This window comes from Camelus bactrianus, chromosome 11 (genome assembly GCF_048773025.1).
Source record: "Camelus bactrianus isolate YW-2024 breed Bactrian camel chromosome 11, ASM4877302v1, whole genome shotgun sequence".
In the NCBI taxonomy this organism is placed as follows: Eukaryota; Metazoa; Chordata; class Mammalia; order Artiodactyla; family Camelidae; genus Camelus; species Camelus bactrianus.
Genome location: NC_133549.1, coordinates 75,639,211 through 75,660,731, shown reverse-complemented (window position 1 = coordinate 75,660,731; position 21,521 = coordinate 75,639,211). Strand labels below are relative to the sequence as shown.

Below are 21,521 nucleotides of genomic sequence, written 5' to 3'. Positions count from 1 at the left end.
TGTCAAATAAACATAAAAATGTGCCCAGACTTTCATTTGGGAAAGACAAACGAAGTACTACAACACATAAAGTAGAATGCCAAAATATTAAAACTAGGGACCATTTCAGATGTGAGAGAGAATACAGAGTAACAGACATTCTTACACAATTTAATTGAAATGTAAATTGGCCGAAACTCTTTGGGAAAATAAATTACCAAAAAAGAAACAAAATCACTACAACAAAAGAAGTTTGTGTTATCTATTAAATATGGAGATAAGCACACTCTATTGCCCAAGAATATTAAATAGAAATGAACATACATTTATACAAAGATGCTTACTGAAATATGCAAGGCAGAATTATTTATAATATTCTAAAGTTAGAAAAAAAACCAAAGCCCAATGAACAGTGGAATGGATAAATAATTACATACTCATACAATGAATACATATTCACATATGTAAATTAACATATAATTAATCAGGTTAAATTAAACTATAGTGTTCAGGTGGTAAAATGATAAACACAAGCAAGAAAATGGATACTATAATAGGATATTGATTAATTTTGTTTTGTTTTACTTTTTGAGAAGAAATGCTGCGTGATTTGGAAGGGCAAGGGATTGGCTTCTAAAATAGCCAGCAATATTTTTTTTTCCCTTGAATTGGCTGGTTATATGGGCTTGCACTTTATGATACATGTTTAAACTTCACATTTATGTTTTATACACTTTATATGTTCACAATTAAAAAAAAACATATTTTTCCTTACACACAAAAGCACTAAAGTTGTTTAGAAAAAAAAACAAAACTGCCTAGGGGGAAGATGGTGTATATTCCCTATATTTTCTATAAGGTTTCCATAGCAACCCAAGTAGCATTTGAATAGAGTCTATTAAATTCACTTAGAGTATTGGCTTTTCGGGCTAGCTGTCATCAGCCTCAAAATAGAAGTCGTTCAGACTGACACAGTGATGTCACAAGCTATCTTTGTCAAAACAGAAGATCTATAGACCACCAACAACTCCTCTCAGGCTGAATTAATTGAAGATGTTGAGAGTAGAGTGCTTCTCATCAGCAGGACTCAAGAAAAGCTCCTACAGAGATCCCTTCAGAGGAACTGTTGAGCCATTGCAAAGCACCCAGCAACAACCACTGCTATGTTATGGTTAACTTCACCTTCTAGTCTCCAAAAGACAATGAATGAGAACTGCTTTAGGGTTGGAGGTAGTGATTTTGCAACCTCCCCACTCTCCTTTTTTCCTACTTTTCATTCATTTGTTTATTTCTGCCAGAAGCATGGTAGCACTAAATTAGCTGATAGACTTTTAAGTTTATGTTGAGGATTCTGTAAATTCGAATTGGCCCCTTATACCTACAGCACTCAAATTTTGGAATTCCCATGTGTTCTGTATAAATAATTTACCACTGGGTGACACTGACTACCTGTTTTAGTATTCCATCTGCTGAACCAACCCCTGTGTATGAGTATCTAAAAAGCATCTCAAAATGACTACACCTAAAAATGAACTCAATATTTTACTTTCCCTCTTCAAATGTCCTCCTCTCAAGGTCCTATCCATTCTGATAAGTGGCACCAGCTTTCCATTTACTGTGTTTAAAACTCAGGAATTATCCTTGATTTCTCTTTCTCAAACCCATTTTGTGATTTATCAACCAATCCAGTACATCTCTCCCTTCACTACAGACCCAGAATCTGACTTCAGTTCCCCTACTCCCCTGCTGAAATCTTCATGCAGTTCACCATCAGGCAACCTCTGGACCCTCACAATAGCCTCCTATTTGGTCTGTCTGCTTTCCCACTTGACAATTCCTAGATTTTCTTTAAAAAAATTAAGCCATAAGACCAATTTGGTGCTCAAAACTCCAAGGTTTCTCATTTCATTCATTATCAGCAAAGACCTACCTGTTCTGAGTCTCTATAATTTCTCTGACCTCATATCCCATGACTGTTCCCCTTGCTTCCTCTGCTGCAGATACACAGATCTTTTGTTCTCAAATTTGGGCTTTCTTCTGCCTGGAAAATTCCCCAGAAATCCACATAACTTGCTCCTTCGTTTCAATCTTTAATGGTACTTTCTCAGTGAGGCTTTCCCTGCTACTCTGTTTAGAAAATCAACTCCATGTTCTGACACTTCCTACCCTTTTCTCCACTATTTTTTCCCCTTAGGACTCATTAGAGTCCTACATGCTTATTTGTCTTTGTCTATTTGTCTCCATTACTAAAATATTAGCTCCACAAAGGCAGGGATCTTTGTCTGTTTCAATCATTCTGCACCCCAATGCCTAGTCAATGACTGACATTTAGTTTAAGTTGCCCAAACATTTCTGTTAAATAAATAAATAAACATTTCTCCAAATGTATCATCCTGAGCCCTCACACTCCAAGAGTTAACAACTGTTCCTTGTAAAAGGATTTTTTTGTGATCTAAAAGGTTTGAGGACTTTAAAAATTTCATTTCACCCTTGGAATGTCACAAAGAATGTTTTCATATTAATGGACATGAGAATTTACCTAATTTAAAAGCAAATGTTTAATTTTTTTTTAACACAGCACCTCCTCAGCATATTTGGGGAATTCTCCTTTGTACATATGTAGCCATTTATTTACTTTAGAATTTTATATCATATAAATGTGTGCCTCTGTGTGAGTGTTTGTGCATGAGTGTGTATATAAAATACCATTTAATATCTCTAGAGAACACACCTTAGGAACCTCTATATTAGAATATAGAATTGGATTTGTCTCCAAATTCGATTTTATTGAACCAGTTTATGTCTCTTCATAATTCCTAATCATCTGGCTCCATTTAGCCAAGGAAAATAGCACAAAAAGAGAGCTCTTACAGTCTTCGTTCACTGTACAATGATGCCATGATGTGTTAGTATTTCTTAAAAAGTGGTCTGAAGATTTATCATTGCAAATTAAATTGTAACTTCAATAAATGTATATAAAAGTGGTCAAAATACCTCAATAATGCAAACTGCCCTTGTAAAAATAACTGAAGTGCCAGCCAGGTGAACTGAGTTTGCCTTCTGCCCCTACCATAGATTATTTGGATATAAGTTGTAATTATTTTGATTAGATCCTGCATATATTCAGCAGAGACAAGGCTATTTATTGAACCCCCTATATGCTCAGTTTTTTACATAGTCCAGTTCCTTATTTGTGAAATGGTGACAGTATTTGCATCAAAGATTAACTGAGACAGATTCTGCAGTCCCTGGCGTGGTGCCTCGCACATTGCAGTTGCTGGGAAAATACTAGACCCTTTACCTTCCCTTAATTGTCTGTTTCAATACAGTAAATTTGTCTTCACAAAATGAGCTATAAATATAAACCACACAGAATACGTTCAGATGAATATACCTGTGATTTATATGTGTCACGCTTTCACGCACATTTTTCTAATTACCTTAGAGCAAATTACAAAACAAAGCCCTTAGTTGAAGCTCAATTATGAATGCTGATTCTAACAATTTGCTCTATACAGCAGGAACTGGAAAACTTAATTCAGAGCCAAGTTCTCTCTAATTTTCCATGAACGCTTTCAACCGTACTTTTTGTTTAGTTTAGTTTAGTTTTGTTTTTCAACATGAACGAATTTTAAACATCATCTAGGTAAAAATAGAATAACACTTTCAGTGGAATAGCACGTGATGCTAGGGTACGTAAAGGCATTGAAAGTTACTTACGGAAGTCTAGTCTTCCAACATGTCATAAGAACCTGCTATATCCTCATCCCTGAGTCGGACACAGGAGACACACAGACAAATGCAGCACAGACTCTCCATGAAAACAGCAATGCAATACGAACATTTTTGAGTAGGAACAACTGACTCTTTGCTGCACCATATCTTCAGCTGGTCAAAACAATGGACGTGAAGACATTTTCCAGGGACTGAATTTCCAAGAAATTTCAGAAGGGTAGAAACTGCTTCTGTACTAAAGCATTTTGGTGAATTAGAATGGTTTTACAGAGGTGTTATCAAACCTCAAGGCTGATTGTACAGAATCCTCATTGAAGAAGGATGACAGCTATCTAGCTATCTAGATGTAAATAGCACTGGATTAAGAGAATGGAAAATCTGAATTGGCAGCCATGGAAAGATAAAAGCAATAGGGATGGAATTATGAGACTGCTTCTAGTATCAGGGAGTCGATAAATGCTTGCTGTTGAGTCCCAGCTTTGTCTCCAGCTACTTGAGTACAAGCAAGTCTTTTAACATCACTGGGCATCAGATCATAACAAAATAGGAATTTGGACTTCAGACTCAAATGCCCCAAAGATCCCTTTGACCCACGATATTGTAACCCATCACAGAAACATTCTAAATACATTGATGATGCTGACAACACTGAACCTCAAAGCTCCTGAGTGTGTTGTTCCCACTGTTGCTTCAATTCAGTAAGTCAGTTTGAAAAGATAATGTGATGTATTTAAAATGGTTTTCATTTCATTGAAAAAACCTCCAAACATATTGATCCAACTTGAACTTTAAAAAAAAGTTCAGTATTGTCAAAAGTATCACTTATATGTGGAATCTAAAAAAAAAAAATGATACAAATGAACTTATTTACAAGCCAGAAGTAGACTCACAGACATAGAAAAAAAATTATGATTACTAAAGGGGAAAGTGAGTGGGGTGGGATAAATTAGGAGTTTGGGATTAACATATACACACTACTACATATAAAATAGATGAATAACAAAGACCTACTGTACAGCACAGTGAACTATATTCAGTATGTTTTAATAACCTATAATTAAGATAATCTGAAAAAGAATATGTATGTATATGTATAATTGAATCACATTGCTGTACACCTGAAAATAACACAATGTTGTAAATCAACTATACTTCAGTTAAAAAAAAGTGCACACCTGTTCCTATAACAGGTCTTTCAAACTCATGTATGTGAAAAGTGTTGCTGGTGAGAGTTGAGCTCTGAGAAAAAAAATAAAGACTTATAAAAAAAAGATAAATGAGAAAGGAAATTGAGGGCATATGAAAAGAAGACAGATGATGATAGGAGAAAAAAATAATCCACTCTTTTATGAAACAATGTTGAAACCAAGGAAATGAAATCATCTTTATTTCATGAAACAAAAATCTGATAGAAAAATGCAAAAGGATAAAAAAGCTTTTATGGCATTTTCAATAATAGATGTTCATACATATGAGTTAGCATCTGTGTGTCACAGAATCTCAGACCAAACCAGATCTTAAACACCTTCAAAATTTGAAAGGGGATCCATTTCCAAGTGACAGCCAGTCAAATTTCCCCCAAGGATATTCTATAATTCCTGATTTCTTCAAAGTCTGGGTGTTAACAGTGATCATATTGCAATTGGCTTCCAATATCTATTTCGTTTAAAAAATATTTTGAAGTTCAGTATTGACCAATTATATAGTTCATATTTCATGCTAATCACTTCACCTCACTTTTACATAAATAGACATTGTACAAACTATAGTAACTTTATAAACTGGCAGAAACTGCAGTGTGTTTATAACATATTTAATAAATAGTAGTATTCATATGGTAAGTTGACAGCAATATCAGACTCAGGATATTGAGTATAATAATGCAATCTCCCCCTGCACATTGTAGCCCTCAGAGGAAACGAGCTTTTCCAAGGATAAATCCTTTAATGCTCATAGTTCAGCTGGTATAAAGTCATGCCTTTGCAACCTTTGTCATAATTCTGTTTGAAAACCCAGTGATTTCTTGGTAGTAAAACCTATACATGGCCACACATAGGGAAAACAAAACTTTATTAAAAGTAACAGGTAAGAGTGGGGAGGGATATAATTCAGTGGAAGAGCATGTGCTTAGCACGCAGGAGGTCCTGGGTTCAATCCCCAGTGCCTCCGTTAAAAAATAATTTAAAAAACATAACAAAGTTACAGGTAAGGGATTATTCTTCTTGGATAGAAGATGGACTTTCCCAAATCGAAGACATTTTTTCTACCATAACATCAAGGCAAAGAAAGAAGACTTTGAAATCTGCAATTGTAGTTTTGAGACTGTGATCCCATTTTGACAGCTAACCGCAAACCTTGCAGAACACTCACACCTGTCCCAGTATGTCCTCACTTATCAGTGTGCGTAGCTAAAAAACAGAAGGATTGAAGGGGTCCAAAGTATTACAAGGTACAATCAATACACACACACAAAAAATCTATGTATTTTCTACCTACTGGGCAGAAAAAAAAAAATGGGTTAAAACAAATGTGACAAATGACAGAAGTAAGTGTAAAGTCTTACATTTCGGAAGTAAATCTATTACATGAATAGAGGCTGGTAAAAGGCAGCCCTAGCCTAGTTCCCTAAAAGTGACACAAAGAGACTTCTGCTGACTAAACACTGCATTGGAGAACTGCAGCTTTATGACACTGATGCCTTTTTTTCTTAATTTCAAGGAAATTTTGAATGATAGGTATAGAATACTAGGCGTAAACCCATTACGTTTATATCTCTTATACAAATAGAATATAAAGCCAAAACAAATTACAAGATAAATCTAAACAAAATTTCCACACCAGTAAAACTCAGCTTAACAACATTAAAAAAAAAAAAAAAAAAACAGGCTTGCACACTATAATCTCTACCATGCAAAATGTGTATATATATATGTGTGTGTGTGTGTGAGTGTGTGTGTATATATATATATAGATAGATAGATATAGATATAGGAAAGTGGCTGGGAAAAAAACTATAGCAAACTGCTTACAGAAATGCCCCCTAGATGGAGATAAAAATAAGCAAATGATATTATAAATTGAATGAGTAAAATTTCAGTGTGCAAAGAATGTAAGAGAAGATAAATTAAGATACTTTGGAGCATTTACTGCACATGGACTAAGTGTATGACATGCACTTCCTCATATAAATTTCAAAATACCTTGGGAAATTAGGTTTAGACTTCTGAAGAGATTCTGACAAACCTTAGTTTTTCCAGGAAAAGTAAGCAGGAAAGAAAGAATTGCAAATAATACCAGAAGAAGCACTTTTGACCCTTGAACACCTGGAAGTTAGGGAGGTGCTGACCGATCACATAACAGAAAATAACTTATAGTTGGCCTTCCATTTACATGGTTCACCTGCATCCAAGGTTCCTCCACATCCACAGCTCCTCTGTATGCGGAGATTCAACCCATCAGGGCTCCCGCAGTCCCTAGCACTTACTGGTGAAAAAAATCGGTCTAAGTGGACCCTCGCAGTTCAAACCCATGTTGTTCAAGGTCGACTGTGTTGTTCAGGAGATAAGACTTAGGGAGAGGCCACGATAACTGTTGTGAGGTATCACATGGAATGTTACGCTAAGGAAGTTTAGAGAGCAGACAGAGGTTGACTGGAGAAACCACTATGGACCATTCCAAGAGTTGCTGGAATATATACGGTTATTATCTCTCTTTATACAAGAAAGCTGAGGCCTAGGGAAGTTAATGTACCCAAAGTCGCAACACTAGTAATAACAGAACGAAGGCGAAGTCCCAGGAACCTGTGACTTGATGGCACCGTGCTTCCTCTCAGTATGAAGAACTGACCAGCTAAAAGGGACAGGGTCAACCAGCTGACCTCCGAGGCCTCTTCCTAATTTATGGTTAATAATAAAACACCACTTGTTAGTAGAATAAATATTTGCCTGGCCAATTGTTGCAAAATATAAACATATAATGCTTGATGTTAATTAGAAAAAAAATGTCTTCTTATAACCATATTATTTCCAAGAATATTGCTTTCGAATAAGACAAAAAAAAAACAAACAAACAAAAAAACCCCACATGTCTTCTTATATAACACATCACAAATAAATCAACCTATCATTCAACTAGTTTTTAAGGTACATCTTCTAGGTTCTGGAGCATCATAAAATTGTAAAAGTAAGTATGACTGTAGGGGAAGGGCATGTCTGTTTTTTCCCAAATGCATCATCTTGTTTTAGTCTAACCACACTGCTGTGAGATAGGTGTCAGTACTCCATTTTATAGGTGAATAACTCAGTCTTATTGACCCAAACTTGCCCACGCACATAGAGCTGGTCATCGGCAGCTGAACTGATCCTTGGTTTGTCACATATTTAAACTTGAACTTTGCCCAGGTCCTACCTCGTTGGTAGCAAGTGTTCCTCACTCCGAGGGCAGTATTGAGAAGCTGACATACGATGATGTGTGACACAGATCTTTGGAGCAGGTGGAATTTCTGCACAGACCGGCCAAAGGCTCTGGAAATGCAAAACTTGAGCTGATGCTGTAAGGGGATGATATTGGCCCTTGTGGATCTCACAATATTTAGGGGAAAGGGAGACATAAACCACAGTGACGCCCTGTCTACTGAAGTTGCAGTGTAACACACAAGCACACTGAGGATGCAGATCTGCACATGAGGATGTGTAAAGGATGGGCAGTGGGCCTTAGTTCCACGGCACAGAGAAAGAAATCACATCCAAAGAAAACAGAAAGACTGGGGTGTGTTCAGGGAAGCGAGTGTGAGTTTGAACGGTTGAGAATGGCACGAGCAGATGAGGTTGAGAGGTGGCGCGTCAAGATGAGCCTAAGATGCCCTGGAATTTCATATGCTCGGGCATCCCAGGCTTCAAGAAGCTCCCATGGTGCAATCTGACAAAAAGATCAGGGAACAAGGTAAGTTTTCCTTAGACAACAGGGCTTCCATGATCCTGGCGATAACAGCACATACACAAACTCCTAGTTTCTCTATGCAGAAGATTAGTACTTTTCCTGGGCTATGAGAAGCAGAGGGCTTGATCCCACGTGGGGCTTAGGAGAGATGGAGGGCCACATCTGGGGTAGCTGCTGCCCGTGTCAACTGTATCTCCTCGGCAATGTCCTCAGAAGGCAACCAAGGAACCACGGAAGGGCAGGCTTAAGAAAATTGCTGGAGAGAACTGCCAAAGCAAACAGCTGGTACACGCTCTGTTTTTGAGGGTTTATGAACACACACTCTCAGAGACACAGACAAGCAGATCGTAAACAAGCAGGGCAAACACAACACAACGCATTAGGGAATGCAGAAAAGGAGGAGAAAATTGAAGTGCCTAATATACGCCAAAAAATGTGTACATAGTGTATTACATCATCCATCTTTATATTAATGAAACTTGAGAAAGAGATTTGTCTGCACACATGCAGATAGATAGATGGGTAGACATAGATAGCCCATGTCCCACAGCATATAGAAGATGAAGTCAAAATTGGATGCTCTCTGTATGGCTTCGGAGTATCTATATTCTTTTCATCACACTGCTTGAATTTCATAGCATGTTTTTTTCTTAAAGCTATAGAAAAGTGGAATCATTGAACCACTACTGTGATTCCATAGTACAACTCCAGAAAACAGATACCTGAATTTTTTCTGATAGGAACAAAAAGCCCCTTATTCTCATAAAAAAAAAATGTTTGTGATTGAAGTTAGCAGCCTGAATGTAATGGGGAAATGAATGGGTGGTGAACAGATAAAGACGCAGCTGGCATTGCTTCATTAATATTGCCTTGAACTGCACCTTTTCGTAAGTTAAATGCTACTCTCTTTCTCAAAAGCTGATTAAGTTATCATGTTACCATTTGTTTTCTAAAGGGTCTACATTTGAAGTGTTTAGCTGTTTCACTCATAGCAACAAGGTGGCTTTAAAATACTTCGTCAATTGCTCTGACAGCAGGACCCACCATGTGCAGCACCAGTGAGTTCACAGGTTGCATTTGCCATGTTAAACAATGATAGCTGCTCAAGGATGATTTGGAAGCAGCTTAGTATTATTTTTGCCTAATTCTCATCATGTAACAAGCAGTTATCCCTGGAGACACACACAGCACTCTTCCTCCAATTTCCCCTGCTCATCTTCCCCATTAATTCTGCTTATCTTTCTGCACTCCTCGTAACAACTTTAATTCTGCCTTCGTGGGGAGTGAAGTGTGAGACAGAAATGGGTCGGTAGGGGGCTACGCCTCACCAGGATCACAACCCCAAAGTTAGGGTTGCCAGATAAAATACTCAAAACCGAGTTGATGTGAATTTTATGCAAGCAACAGATGTTTTTATAGAGAAGTGTCCCATGAAATTCATCAAACATATCTATACTAAACAGTTATTTGTTGTGTATATGAAATTTGAATTTAAGTGGGTGTCCTGCATTTTATTTGCTAAGTCTGGCAACCCAATTGCAATGCACTTTCTATAGCTGAGGGCCTAGCTGAGGATACACACACCCTCAGCTCAGTACACATGGAGCCCAGCACAGAGGAAGAGCACATGTTGAATTCTATAATGCTGGTGGGCAGGGACCAAGGGAAGAGTTTGGGCTTGGCAGACATTTGATCTGGATTATAATTCACCTTTACTATTTATCACTTGAGCATATTGCCTTTACTTCCGTCCACCTTGCTTCACTATGTGTGCAGTGAGAAAAAATGACCTTGCCAGGCTTTTTAAGACTAACTTCCTTCATCCTCCCTCTCTGTCTTTGGTTTTCACGAATGGCAGCCTCACTGATGCACTAGTCCAGACATGGATGGATTCCTTGAATACAAACCAAGTAGCTCCTCAAAACTGGTATCTGCACAGGATACTAAAATGAATATGAGATCAATTTTTTTTTCCCAGACCAAAAATCCAGCCACTCAGATTGTGGTGACATTCTACATCACATGTGTGAGGTTCCTGACAACTCTGAGACTTAAAGTGACGTAACTCATGTGAAATCACCTACCATGCCCCAAAGTCATAATAGGCAGCAAAAGTTAATTCCCTTCCTTCCATTTTCATAAATGATTGTGAGCTTTATCAATACAAGTTTAGAATCCATATAGTTTCAGCACAGTTCTGCCTTCTGCTTTAAGACTCATCCAAAGAAATAAAGTGAATGAAATCCCCCTGAGAAGAATGAATGGGACACCCAAGGGGTCAGCTTCACTGGACAAGTAACCTTTACTTGATTTCCCTCACCTGTGTCTGATCCTGTCGGAAATATTAATAAAGGGGTTCAGCCATCCTGCATAACCAGGTTGAAGATATAAAGACATTTCTTTAGAACCAAATTCTAAAATGGGATGTCCAGACTTCATGGACATTGCTCTTTTGAGAGAACTGATCCTAAAAACTTAGCTGGCATTCCCTGGAGTGCCCTGGAGAACGGCTCCCATTCTACAAGATAATAATAAAGTTCAGTTTCCCCTTTCGAGAAGTATCAGAGTGATGGGAACAACCTAGAGTGAAATCTCAGATAGAATTTGGGTCAGAAATCCACATCTCTGAAGTCACTTCCAGAAGGAGCAGTAGTTACAACAGCTCATTTGATTGAGAATTTAATACTTGCCAAGCGTCGTGCTAAGCGCTTTGTATGCTTTATATATTTTGATCTTTCCAACGATCCCTGTGAGACTGATAATGCCATCACCCCTCTGACACAGCTTGGAAACTCCAAGATCAGAGGTGATAAATCTCTTGCCCTAGGTTATACATTTATGAAATGGTGGGGCTAGAAATTAAATCAAGTCTGCCTGCCCCTTTATGTCAAAATGTCTCATCCTGTAGACAGAGACCTCCTACCTCAAATGTTAAAAACTAAGAGCCTGGGGTCCATCCCAGAACGACCTACTCAGATATCTAAGGCTGAAGACAGGAATTGACATTGTAACATGCTTCCCAGTGCCTGGGATGAAAGTTAAAGTTGAAAGTTCTTGAATTCTATTGTTCTGACTACCTAGGTTATTCCATTATTCTCAGTTTCTCCAAGTGCGATGATGACACTACCAGAAAGCACAGAGCTGAGTGATAACAACCAATTCCTGAGCTATTCTATGGCCAGTCAGGAGCTCTAAGACACTGGCCCCCTTCTAGGGCTGCATAGAACACCTGAATGAGCTGAAAGCCACACCTTTGAGAAGTCCTTGTATGTCACCCATCACTTAAACACGGGACATATCCAGAAAGAATGTTGGTGACTGAGAGTTACTTATTTAGAACTAAACCACAGGACCTTGGATTTCATTGCTATTTTAACTTATACCTTTTCTTTTTTAATCATTCAAGCAAATGAAGAATTCAAAGAAACATCCAACATTTAAATTCGTGAATTTAACAAATATTTATTAAGCTCTTATAATTATGCTAAACATTATGCTGGAGATGCAACAATAAGTTGCATCTCACAGAACTTACTTTCTAGTGGGGAGACTGATAAGGACAAGTGAAATAAATCAATTAGACAGCAATGGATTCTATGCAAGAAACAAAAGAAGCTAATATGAATGAGTTAGGAAATGCATAAAATAAAGTGGTTAGGGAAAGTCTCTTAGGAAGTATATTTGAAGTGAAGCTTTTCTGATGAATAGGAACCAAGCATGTCAGATGAGTAGGGTATCTAATACTGCGACAATGGCCAGTGCAAAGGTCCTGAGGTAGACAGAGGAATAAGAAGAAGACTGATGTGGTAGAAATACCGTGAACTAGGAGGAGAGTGGTAGGAAGTGAAGTCAGGGAGGGAGGCAGTGCCAGATCACGGAGGGCTTGGCAGGGCAACTTATAGCTGTATTTCATTCTGAATCCATTAGAAAGTTTCACGCAGAGGAATGACACAATTTGATTTACATTTCAAATAAAGTGTTATATATAATTTAAAGTAAAATGCAATTTTCCTTTGCAGATAAGAAAAAAAATATTTCCAAACACATTTGCCTCCTCCTGGTCCTGTTTATTCTAACCTCTTCATTATGATGTTTCCGCCTCTGCCCACAGAAATCCTCCCCTCCCTTCAAAGAGCACTATGGCCACGGCTCTGCTCACTGCGCCTCGTCCCCACGGCTCCCCCAGGTGCTCTGCCTTTGCCTCTTCCTCTGTATAACCTTAACAGTGTTGTTCAAAGAGCAAACATTCGGTGAATATTTGAAGTAAAATCCCGAGCTTGGCCCATTAGCTGGGATTTTGCATGCAATGCCTTCAGGCAACCTCTACCCACAGCTACTGACGGAATAAGCTGTTTAAAGGAAATCTGATCACTCCCCTGCTTGAAACCTCTGAAGGCTTTCTTGCACAACAAGATAAAATTATACTTCTTTCCAAGGGCATCATAAGGTCGTCATGATGTGCTCTGACCTGACTGACCGACCACACCACTTACCACCCAGCATTTCACGTTACTGCTTTCTTCAATTACCCAGGACCTCTCGGCGGTTCCTGGATCCGCTGTGCTTTCATCTTGTATTTTTACCCGTGTTCCTCCTTTTTCTCTCCCTCCTGCTTCCTACTGCCATCTCCCCACTGCAGGAGCACTTTTTCTTCCTCCATGTAAAGATGTCCCCAACTGTTCTAATGAGACGTGGGTGCTCCCTCCTCTCTGTTCCTTTCTCCCAGGATTTAGCAGAGTACAGTCCCTAAGACCCTAGTCCTATGAAATGTACTCTTCTGGAAAAATAATTCAGAAAATGTTGCCTACTATAATCTTCTCTTTGAGATTTATAAATAGAGGGAAGCATACCAAAGGCTTTGTGAAATCATGCAACAGAGGTACAGAACCTCGTTATTTCCCACGTGTATGTGGACTCAAACTCTGTTTATGCATGTGAGTACAAACCACATATTAACATCTTGCAAATGACTGAGAAACCCCATCTTGCTTTTTGTAAAACAGAAAATAAAAGAAACACCCAAACTTCAACTGAAGTCCTTTTGGCACTGAGCTGCAAACACTGGTTTGCCAGTCCGTCGCACACACTGAACCGTGAACTTGTTGAGAGTCTGTTGTCCTTGCCTTTGTGTTGCTCTGTCTGGCACGGGGCTTGACCCTCCGAAGGGGCTCCACACATTCTGACTGGCTGAGCCATTAAGAGCCTACGAAGCGACTCTCTGTTTCTTGAGAAGAAACAGTATTGCCTTCACTTTGTTGCATCTTTAGATATTCCAACCATCATCCATTTTTTTTCTCCTATTGCACAGCTTCATCCTGACTCCTCAAACAATGGCCATCGGGAATTGGATATCAAGGTCTATTTGTTATTTAACCTCTTTGGGATTTACTTTCCAATGACAATCTGAACATCTTTGTTGCTCTCTTTTTCACATTCTTCTTTTTGCTAGCACAGTTCAGAAGATCTTTGGAAGCTACTCTCAACTAATGCACGTTTTAGATAATTGACATATAAATGTAATTAACTTGATACTGGTTAAGATCTCAAATTCTGTTGACAATCCACAAAACCAGTCCTTTCTGTTAGATCTTAATTCAATCTGATAAAGTATAATCACCCTTCATAGAAAAAGTCGCACACACTGAATCGTGAACTTGCTGAGAGTCTGATGTCCTTCATAAAAAAGTTCAATAATTTTGTGAGTGTCTAATTTATGTCTTTTTTTATTCCCTTAATAAAAATATTTCCATAGAAGCAGCCAGAAGCTCCACTCATGGATGATCTTGATTCTCCATATCGTATTTTATTGCCCCAAATCCACCTACCATTAAATTGATATAACCCATGTTTCACCATATTACAAAAGAAGTTGATGAGAATGTACCCAAGGTTTTGCTAAGGCTAGATATTCATTACCTACACAGACGCTCCCAATTTAGTCATTTACCAGTTTAATGAAAATTATTCATTAATGTAATTAATATTAATGTAGCAAAAATATAGTGGTCCTATGTCAGCTTTCAGTGAACAATCCTGCTTTTTCTAATAGTTCACAACAAATACATTTCTCAGTGTCTACCTACAAAACTTCATTAACCAATTCTGGAATCCAGTCTACAAATGTATTTACAGAAATGTCCATTTTTCTCCTTTACAGAAATCATAATTAATACAGCTGCATATTTTCCATCTCTTGCTTATAGTCATTCCTCAGAGAAGATCACGGAAATCTTTTAATCCTGCCTGAAAATTCTGTCAGAATTTAGTTTATCTGACTGAGTAGTCATGACTTTGTTTAGAGATTTTTACTTCTAACCACTGTACGTACCAATATCTGCTAATGTCCAACGTTAGATTAATCATATATGTAAAGCCAAACACTATCCTTATACTTGTGGCTAAGGAGCCTTCGGAAAAACCAAACAAATCAAGATATCTCTTCATTAAAAAAAAAGAAGCAGAAAGTAAGAAAGAAAAGAAAGAAGGATGGGAGAGAGGGAGGGAAGGAAGGAAGAAGACTTAGAGATGCATGTGACTGAGAGAGCTAAATTATTAACTCTTGTACTGAGACTTATAAAAATTCATAGTGTAAAGAGAGGGAGTGGTCACATTGCTAAAGAGAAAAATAAGTGAGAAAACAAGATTACTGAAGAGTTCTTTAAGCAGCATTTTGGGAAATCATCGAAGAGACGGTTGACTCACTGCACCATCTGGCGCAGATCTCTCATCATAGGAGATGGATGTGTAAGGGTGTTATACCCCAATGGCACTCAACAGTAGAGGCACCCAACTAATGGCACCCAACAGTCTATAACCACCAAGAAACCTTCAAATGCAACACAGTATCTATAGATTATTCTACATAAGAGGCTAAAATTACCAGCCAATGTGAGCCTTTTGGTACACATGGCAGTTAAAATTCTGAATGTAAAGCTATAGACTGGCATCTGGTTCATTTTAAGTTTTTTTTATAACTTGGATAACGTGAGTTACCATCTAAGACTCTTATGACCTCATGGTAGTTGGAAAAACATTACTTTTAAACTTTGGGACTAGATACAGAATTGCATTGCCACTTGAAACATTGCCAGATTGCCAGAGTACAATCCCGTGGGTAATCATGAAGCCCCCACTGTCTTAGGTGCTCAGCAGCTGATTCCCCAGTAGAATCCAGCAGGTCTGGAGGAAGACAGACTTTGGTCCAAATCCAGTATTCACCACACCCTTGCTCTTTGGAGGAGATAATTCATCTACTTAGACCTCAGTTCTGTCATTTATAAGATAATGATATAAATAATTCCTACCTTTTGCATTTTTTTGAGAGTTCAATGAAATAATATAGATTCGGTGGCGTATGTTAAGCATTAAATCATGTTAACGTATATTACTCTGACACCTCCGATTTCTTATGTGGTTTAATATAAGAAAAACTAAACAAATACTCTTTTGAATTCATCTCCCTACACAAACACACATACAAAGACATTTATCCATAAATTGCCATTTTATTTTATAAGAAAACACAATATATTCAAGTGAACAAAATATTTCTGTTCCAAATAAGTCTAATTCAGAGATTTCAGCCTAGAGAAGGGAGATCCTCACTTCCATAACCCTAATGCCATTTCACAAATCAGGGCATACACAACTCATTTGATTGACATATTGACATATGTTAGATTTAATTCATTCAGAATAAGCAGTGTAGCATTATGGAAAGTATCCTTACTTCATATCAACCAAACAGAATTAGAACCTGGTCATTTCTCATGAGATTATCTTCAGGGCTTACTAAAGTATTCTAAAACTATCTTTTTCCATGAGGAGATGAAGAGGTACTAAATATATGGTAAAGTTTAAATTATGAACTTTCTCAGTTCTGAATCTATACACATATTTTAGACCATAGATATTTCTAAGCCTCTTCTTCAAGAAAAAATATTTTTCTTTCTTCCCTTTCTCACTTCAAATTATAAAGATTATTTTAAATATCTTTTGAAGATTTTAGTTAAAAATTTGACTTTTCCCAAGTTTTATAAAACTTGGGCTTATATATGTTATATATCTTTTAATTTAAAAAAATTATACCAGATTTTACTCAGATTGCATATATTATGCTATCTGAAACACAACATCAAATCACAAACAAGACATTTAACTGACAGAGTTCATTTTATTTTTCCAGATGAGAATGAAAGAAATTTGCCTAAAATATCTCTCACACAGTCTTCAGTTCTCCCTGTGGTTTGCTAATATGTTTGCAAATGGCACTGCACCTGCTTTTATACAAACATCTTTCATACCTAAAGCATCAAATGCATCAGGGCATTGTCAGAGACATAGCTGTGTAACAAATGGCTCAAGTGGATATAACGAGATATGCTCCATGATTGAGCACTTGACATAGTAGCGAGATGTTTCTCAGATGAGAAATCCCTCTTCATGATCAATGCACCTTCCAAACTTGGCCAGTCTGACATGCCCTTTGGCCATCTGTCTCGTCTAGATGATTGGTTGGATTTCTCACACAGCTCAATAAGTACTTGAGCTTACAAAGAAGTTTGTTTCTTCCATCACCTGATTTAGCCACACTGTGAGGGGAAGTTTGAACACCTGACCTTAAAAAAATCTCAATTTTCCCTCATGTGTACATGAATGAGTAGGTTCAATTACAAATTCAAAAAATATTTTTTCATTATTGTTTTAGTATCAACTCTTTAATTTTAATTTTTTTCACAAACACAATTTTGTATTGTCATTCAACTTCAAATGTCAGTTAGCTGTATTTTTCAACTGGTATTGTATTTCAGAGCAGCATTTGTTGTTGAAATTTCCATTAGTCCAATCCAGTAGCATCATTAGGAAAAATTCATGAATATACTTAAGGAAAAATCCATTTGAATACTGGCAGTTTAATGGACATTGGGTTTGGCATGGTTTATTTATAGAATAATTAGTCTTTAAAATTAATAAATCAACTCAGAAAAGCTTTTTGGTTAAGTGTCTTTACTGAAGTTGATGTCCTCTCTTCCGTTCTAAAGTAGTGTCACTAGGGAGCTCAGAGACCCAGATAGAGAGACTGAAATAACAAGGCTCACACTAACGTGGAAGCAATGGGGGGCTAGTTTAGATTTGGACTACAGCAACACTTGGTACAGCTTATCCACATTGGCTGATACCCAGCTTAAATTTCTCCACCCCTGGGAAGATGTCTCTGAATTTCCCAAGCCCATTTAGTGGCTTTTATTTTTATTTCTTCTTTCATTGTATTTTGCCTACACTATTTTAACAGCACTTATTATGCAACCTCAGTTATGTGTAGCTTTCTCTATTTTTAGTTTCAGAGCCTTTGGCCATTAAAGGGATGTAGATTATATACCTACATATTCAATATTTTATACATTCAGCATATGTAAATATGGTAAGTATATGTTGATTAAACAATAGTAGGATTCTTAAAGCATATGATTTGGAATTCTCTGTTGCAACTAAGAATTTATTCAACTTTATGAGATTTTCAGGTTTTGGTCAATAGGAGTGCACACAGACATGGCCATTGGGAGTGCAAAGACTTGTGGGAAAGACACATGTGCTTCCGATCATCACCTTGTGATCTATGTTTCAACTTGAGGGAGGATGAAATTAACATTGCTCAAAACAAGAATGAAGAGATTTGAGAAAAAAGGTATTCTGAAATTCATTCAGACAGAGCTGGCACTGATTACTTACAGGCACCCTAATAAACCACAATTTAATTTGTAGAAATTATGCCTACATTTCTGCTTCCCAGCTTAATTTATACCTAGAGATGTCATATTATTGGGACAATACCATCGTCCATGGAACAAATTTTACTCATGTGGATTCTAACATTACAAGTTAAATCTGAAAATATTTATCCCCAAATCAACAAACAGAACATATTCGTTAAAGCAACCTGTGGGGGTAAACAGTGTCTAGAATTAGTGAGGTCAGTGATGGTGGTTAACTTATTGTCTATAAACCTATTCACCATTCCAAATAATCCTTTAATCCTTCATTATTTCCCATTATCGACATGCACACTAAGTAAACCCTTAACTTTGAGTTGTTGCCCAGCCTCTTCCCTGCAAGGCAATCTCTACTGCTGAAGCCAGACATTCACACAGTGAGAATTCATTTCCCGTGAGGCTTTTAGCTCTGATTTGACTCCAGCTTTTAAAAGACTCATTGTAACTTCAGTTAGTCTTGAGAGTCATATAAATGAAGTACGCAATAACCTCTTATTTTTTCCCCTACCAGTAGCTAAATTATTTTAAATGTTTTAAAACAGACCTCTTCATAACATATCTTTGGTGTCATACCAAATCATTGTACTATAACGTATTAGTCACTGAAAGTCCTCAGGGGAAAAGCCCCAAAAGATGGTGACTTGTCCATTTCTTGACTACTGGTGTAGCAATTTTAGTTTCCGGCTATACTCTTGTGCTGTTTGAGGCGACTTCAGTGCCACCCACCGCCATGCAGTGTTTCTTACATCTACAGTCATTCTACTACCTAACTTCTGGGGCCTCTGTTCTCTGAGCCTGCAATCACCACAGTTCAGTGGAGCAAATTTCTCTATTGATAAGGAGAAGTACCCTCTACCCTCAAATGACTGTTGATGCTCCAACGTCCATGATGTTAATCTCCACCATCGTCAGGAAATGAGGAAAGTACAAACCACATATCCTTCTCAACAACTGACACTCTACTGCGTGACCATGCTTATAATTTTCTGTAATCCCTGGCCCATGTGACTACCACGTCCTCTTCATACGAACAGCTTGTCTGAGCATCCCCAGGGTGACTACTCACTGACAGCCATCCTTTCTTCACTTCCTTCCACACCTACCTTATATTCTACAGTGCGTCATTTTAATATGATCCTGAATTTCATTGCCCTTATGAGATTTCATCACTTCTATCTAGCAAAACCCCAAATCTGCAGGAATTGAGCTGTCTGCTTTTTCTACGATCTAAAACCCAGGTGCTAGAGCCCTCATGAATAATATCTCACAATAGGAAGATCAACTTTAGTATAAATATGCAATCACTAATCTCTAGTTAACCCTCAAAACTTCCAGCAATATGACTCCCAACTTGACACCTTCTCTCAGATATATCAAAAGCACCCAGAACTTGAAAGTTCCCAACCTAATCTGGAAACCATCTCCCGTAAATCTGTTACTCTTCTAGTCTTCTTTTTCAGAAAATGAGCCCACGTTTTATATAAACATCAAAATTATAAACTCTGAAGTCATCCTTCATAAGCTCCCTTTTTTGACCTTCAGCATCAATTCCTCTCAAATATTTGTTGATATCATGTCCTAAATATCTTATCAACTTTTTCCACATCTTTCTTCCACTATCACACTACTCCAAGCTAGTACTATCTTGCCTGGAATAGGTATTAAGAAACTTGCAATTTTATATTTATCAGCTTTATCACCTAATTATCATCTGTAAACTTACTAGACTCTAAGCGCCACTGAACCAGGTTTTTGTCCATTTTTACTTACTATTTTATCTCTAGCATTTTGCCTTTTTTTTTTCCTTAGAGTAAATAATTGATAAATACGTTCTGAACGAATAGGTGAACGAATAAATGAATACAAGCAAATCTGTAAATATTATCACAGTAAACATATACCTGTATAAAACAAAGTATTCGTATCTATATCATATAAGAGAAAAATCTGAAGTTCAACAAAAGCCAATCAAAAAGAAACTATAAATTTAGATTCAAATTTGGATCTCAAGTTCACTCACTTTAACTCCTGAGTATCTTTCCATTTTAGCAATATGATGCCTAGCAACACTCTGGAATCTTCCCCCACCCCCAACCCCATTTTACAATAATATAGACTCAGAAAAATGTCTGATTCTTCATGTAATTATCTATGAGTATAGAAAATAATTAGTGTGAAAGGACTTCTAATCCTTTTAATAAAACACCATTCACTGCCAAACGTTCAAAATAAATATTACAATTTTGTAAATGGAAATATCTATAGAGCCCATACTGCAAAATTAAGATTGATACCAAAGTGCATCCAAAGCCGTCATCATGCAGAAGGAAAAAAATTAGAGCAGAAAGTAACAAAAACTGACGTTTTTAAACCATCACCACTGTTTTCCATCATTTACTGAGTGTGTGCCATCTTGCAGACATTGTGCTAAGCAATTCATATGTGCAGCAAAATAGGAATTATTATTATCCCTATTTAAAGATAAGAAGATTGAGAATTAGAGCGAACAAGCAAAGCCAGGAGCCAAATCAAACTTCCGTAAGAGTCCAGAGCTGCACTTAACATTAAATTGCCTTCCCAGTAAGCAGTTAAGTCTTTCATTTTGAGCCATTACTTAGTGAAAAATCAACAGAAACATTTTTTGACTACTATTAGCATCTGATAGTGAGACATTTCAATTATAATCAGATGGGGAAGGAAACACTATGTACATGATCAAACTTGGCTTTTTCCAGATATTTAAGGAGCAAATTGTGTAGTCTTACCCATGAATTCAATCCCCAAGTGGTCTGCTACATCGAAGTCAGCATGTAAGAAAGGGAAACAGAAGAAGAGAGAAAGATTAGAAAAAATTCCACACAGAAATAAATGCTTACAAGACTGGCCTTTTAAGGCAAAAAAAAAAAAAAAAAAAAAAAATCGTGTCTCAATTGTAACACCACATTTGTTTGCAAAAGATAATTTATCATTTGCCCACAATTAGGGGTGCTGTCAACACTGACTGGTATTTCCCAATAGCCTGGAATTATATTGCCAAGTATGCTAAGTATAAATGTAGCCCAAAAAATAGGAAAGAAAGAAAAGAAAGAAAAGAAAGAA

General features: G+C 37.2%; 1 protein-coding gene across 11 annotated transcripts in view; it reads right to left on the bottom strand.

Moving 5' to 3' along the window:
• NRG3 (neuregulin 3) overlaps window positions 1–21,521 on the bottom strand; it is a 938,337-nt gene that overhangs the window by 87,642 nt on the left and 829,174 nt on the right. For 7 of the 11 annotated variants that reach the window (XM_074374319.1, XM_074374315.1, XM_074374318.1 and 4 more), the window contains exon 4: window positions 21,188–21,214. The exons of 1 other annotated variant lie outside the window; for it this stretch is intronic. In XM_074374319.1, the coding sequence (XP_074230420.1) occupies window positions 21,188–21,214 (27 nt within the window). The remainder of the gene's footprint in view (window positions 1–21,187; window positions 21,215–21,521) is intronic. 3 more of the 11 variants (XM_074374316.1, XM_045522757.2, XM_045522758.2) reach the window with 1 other exon arrangement.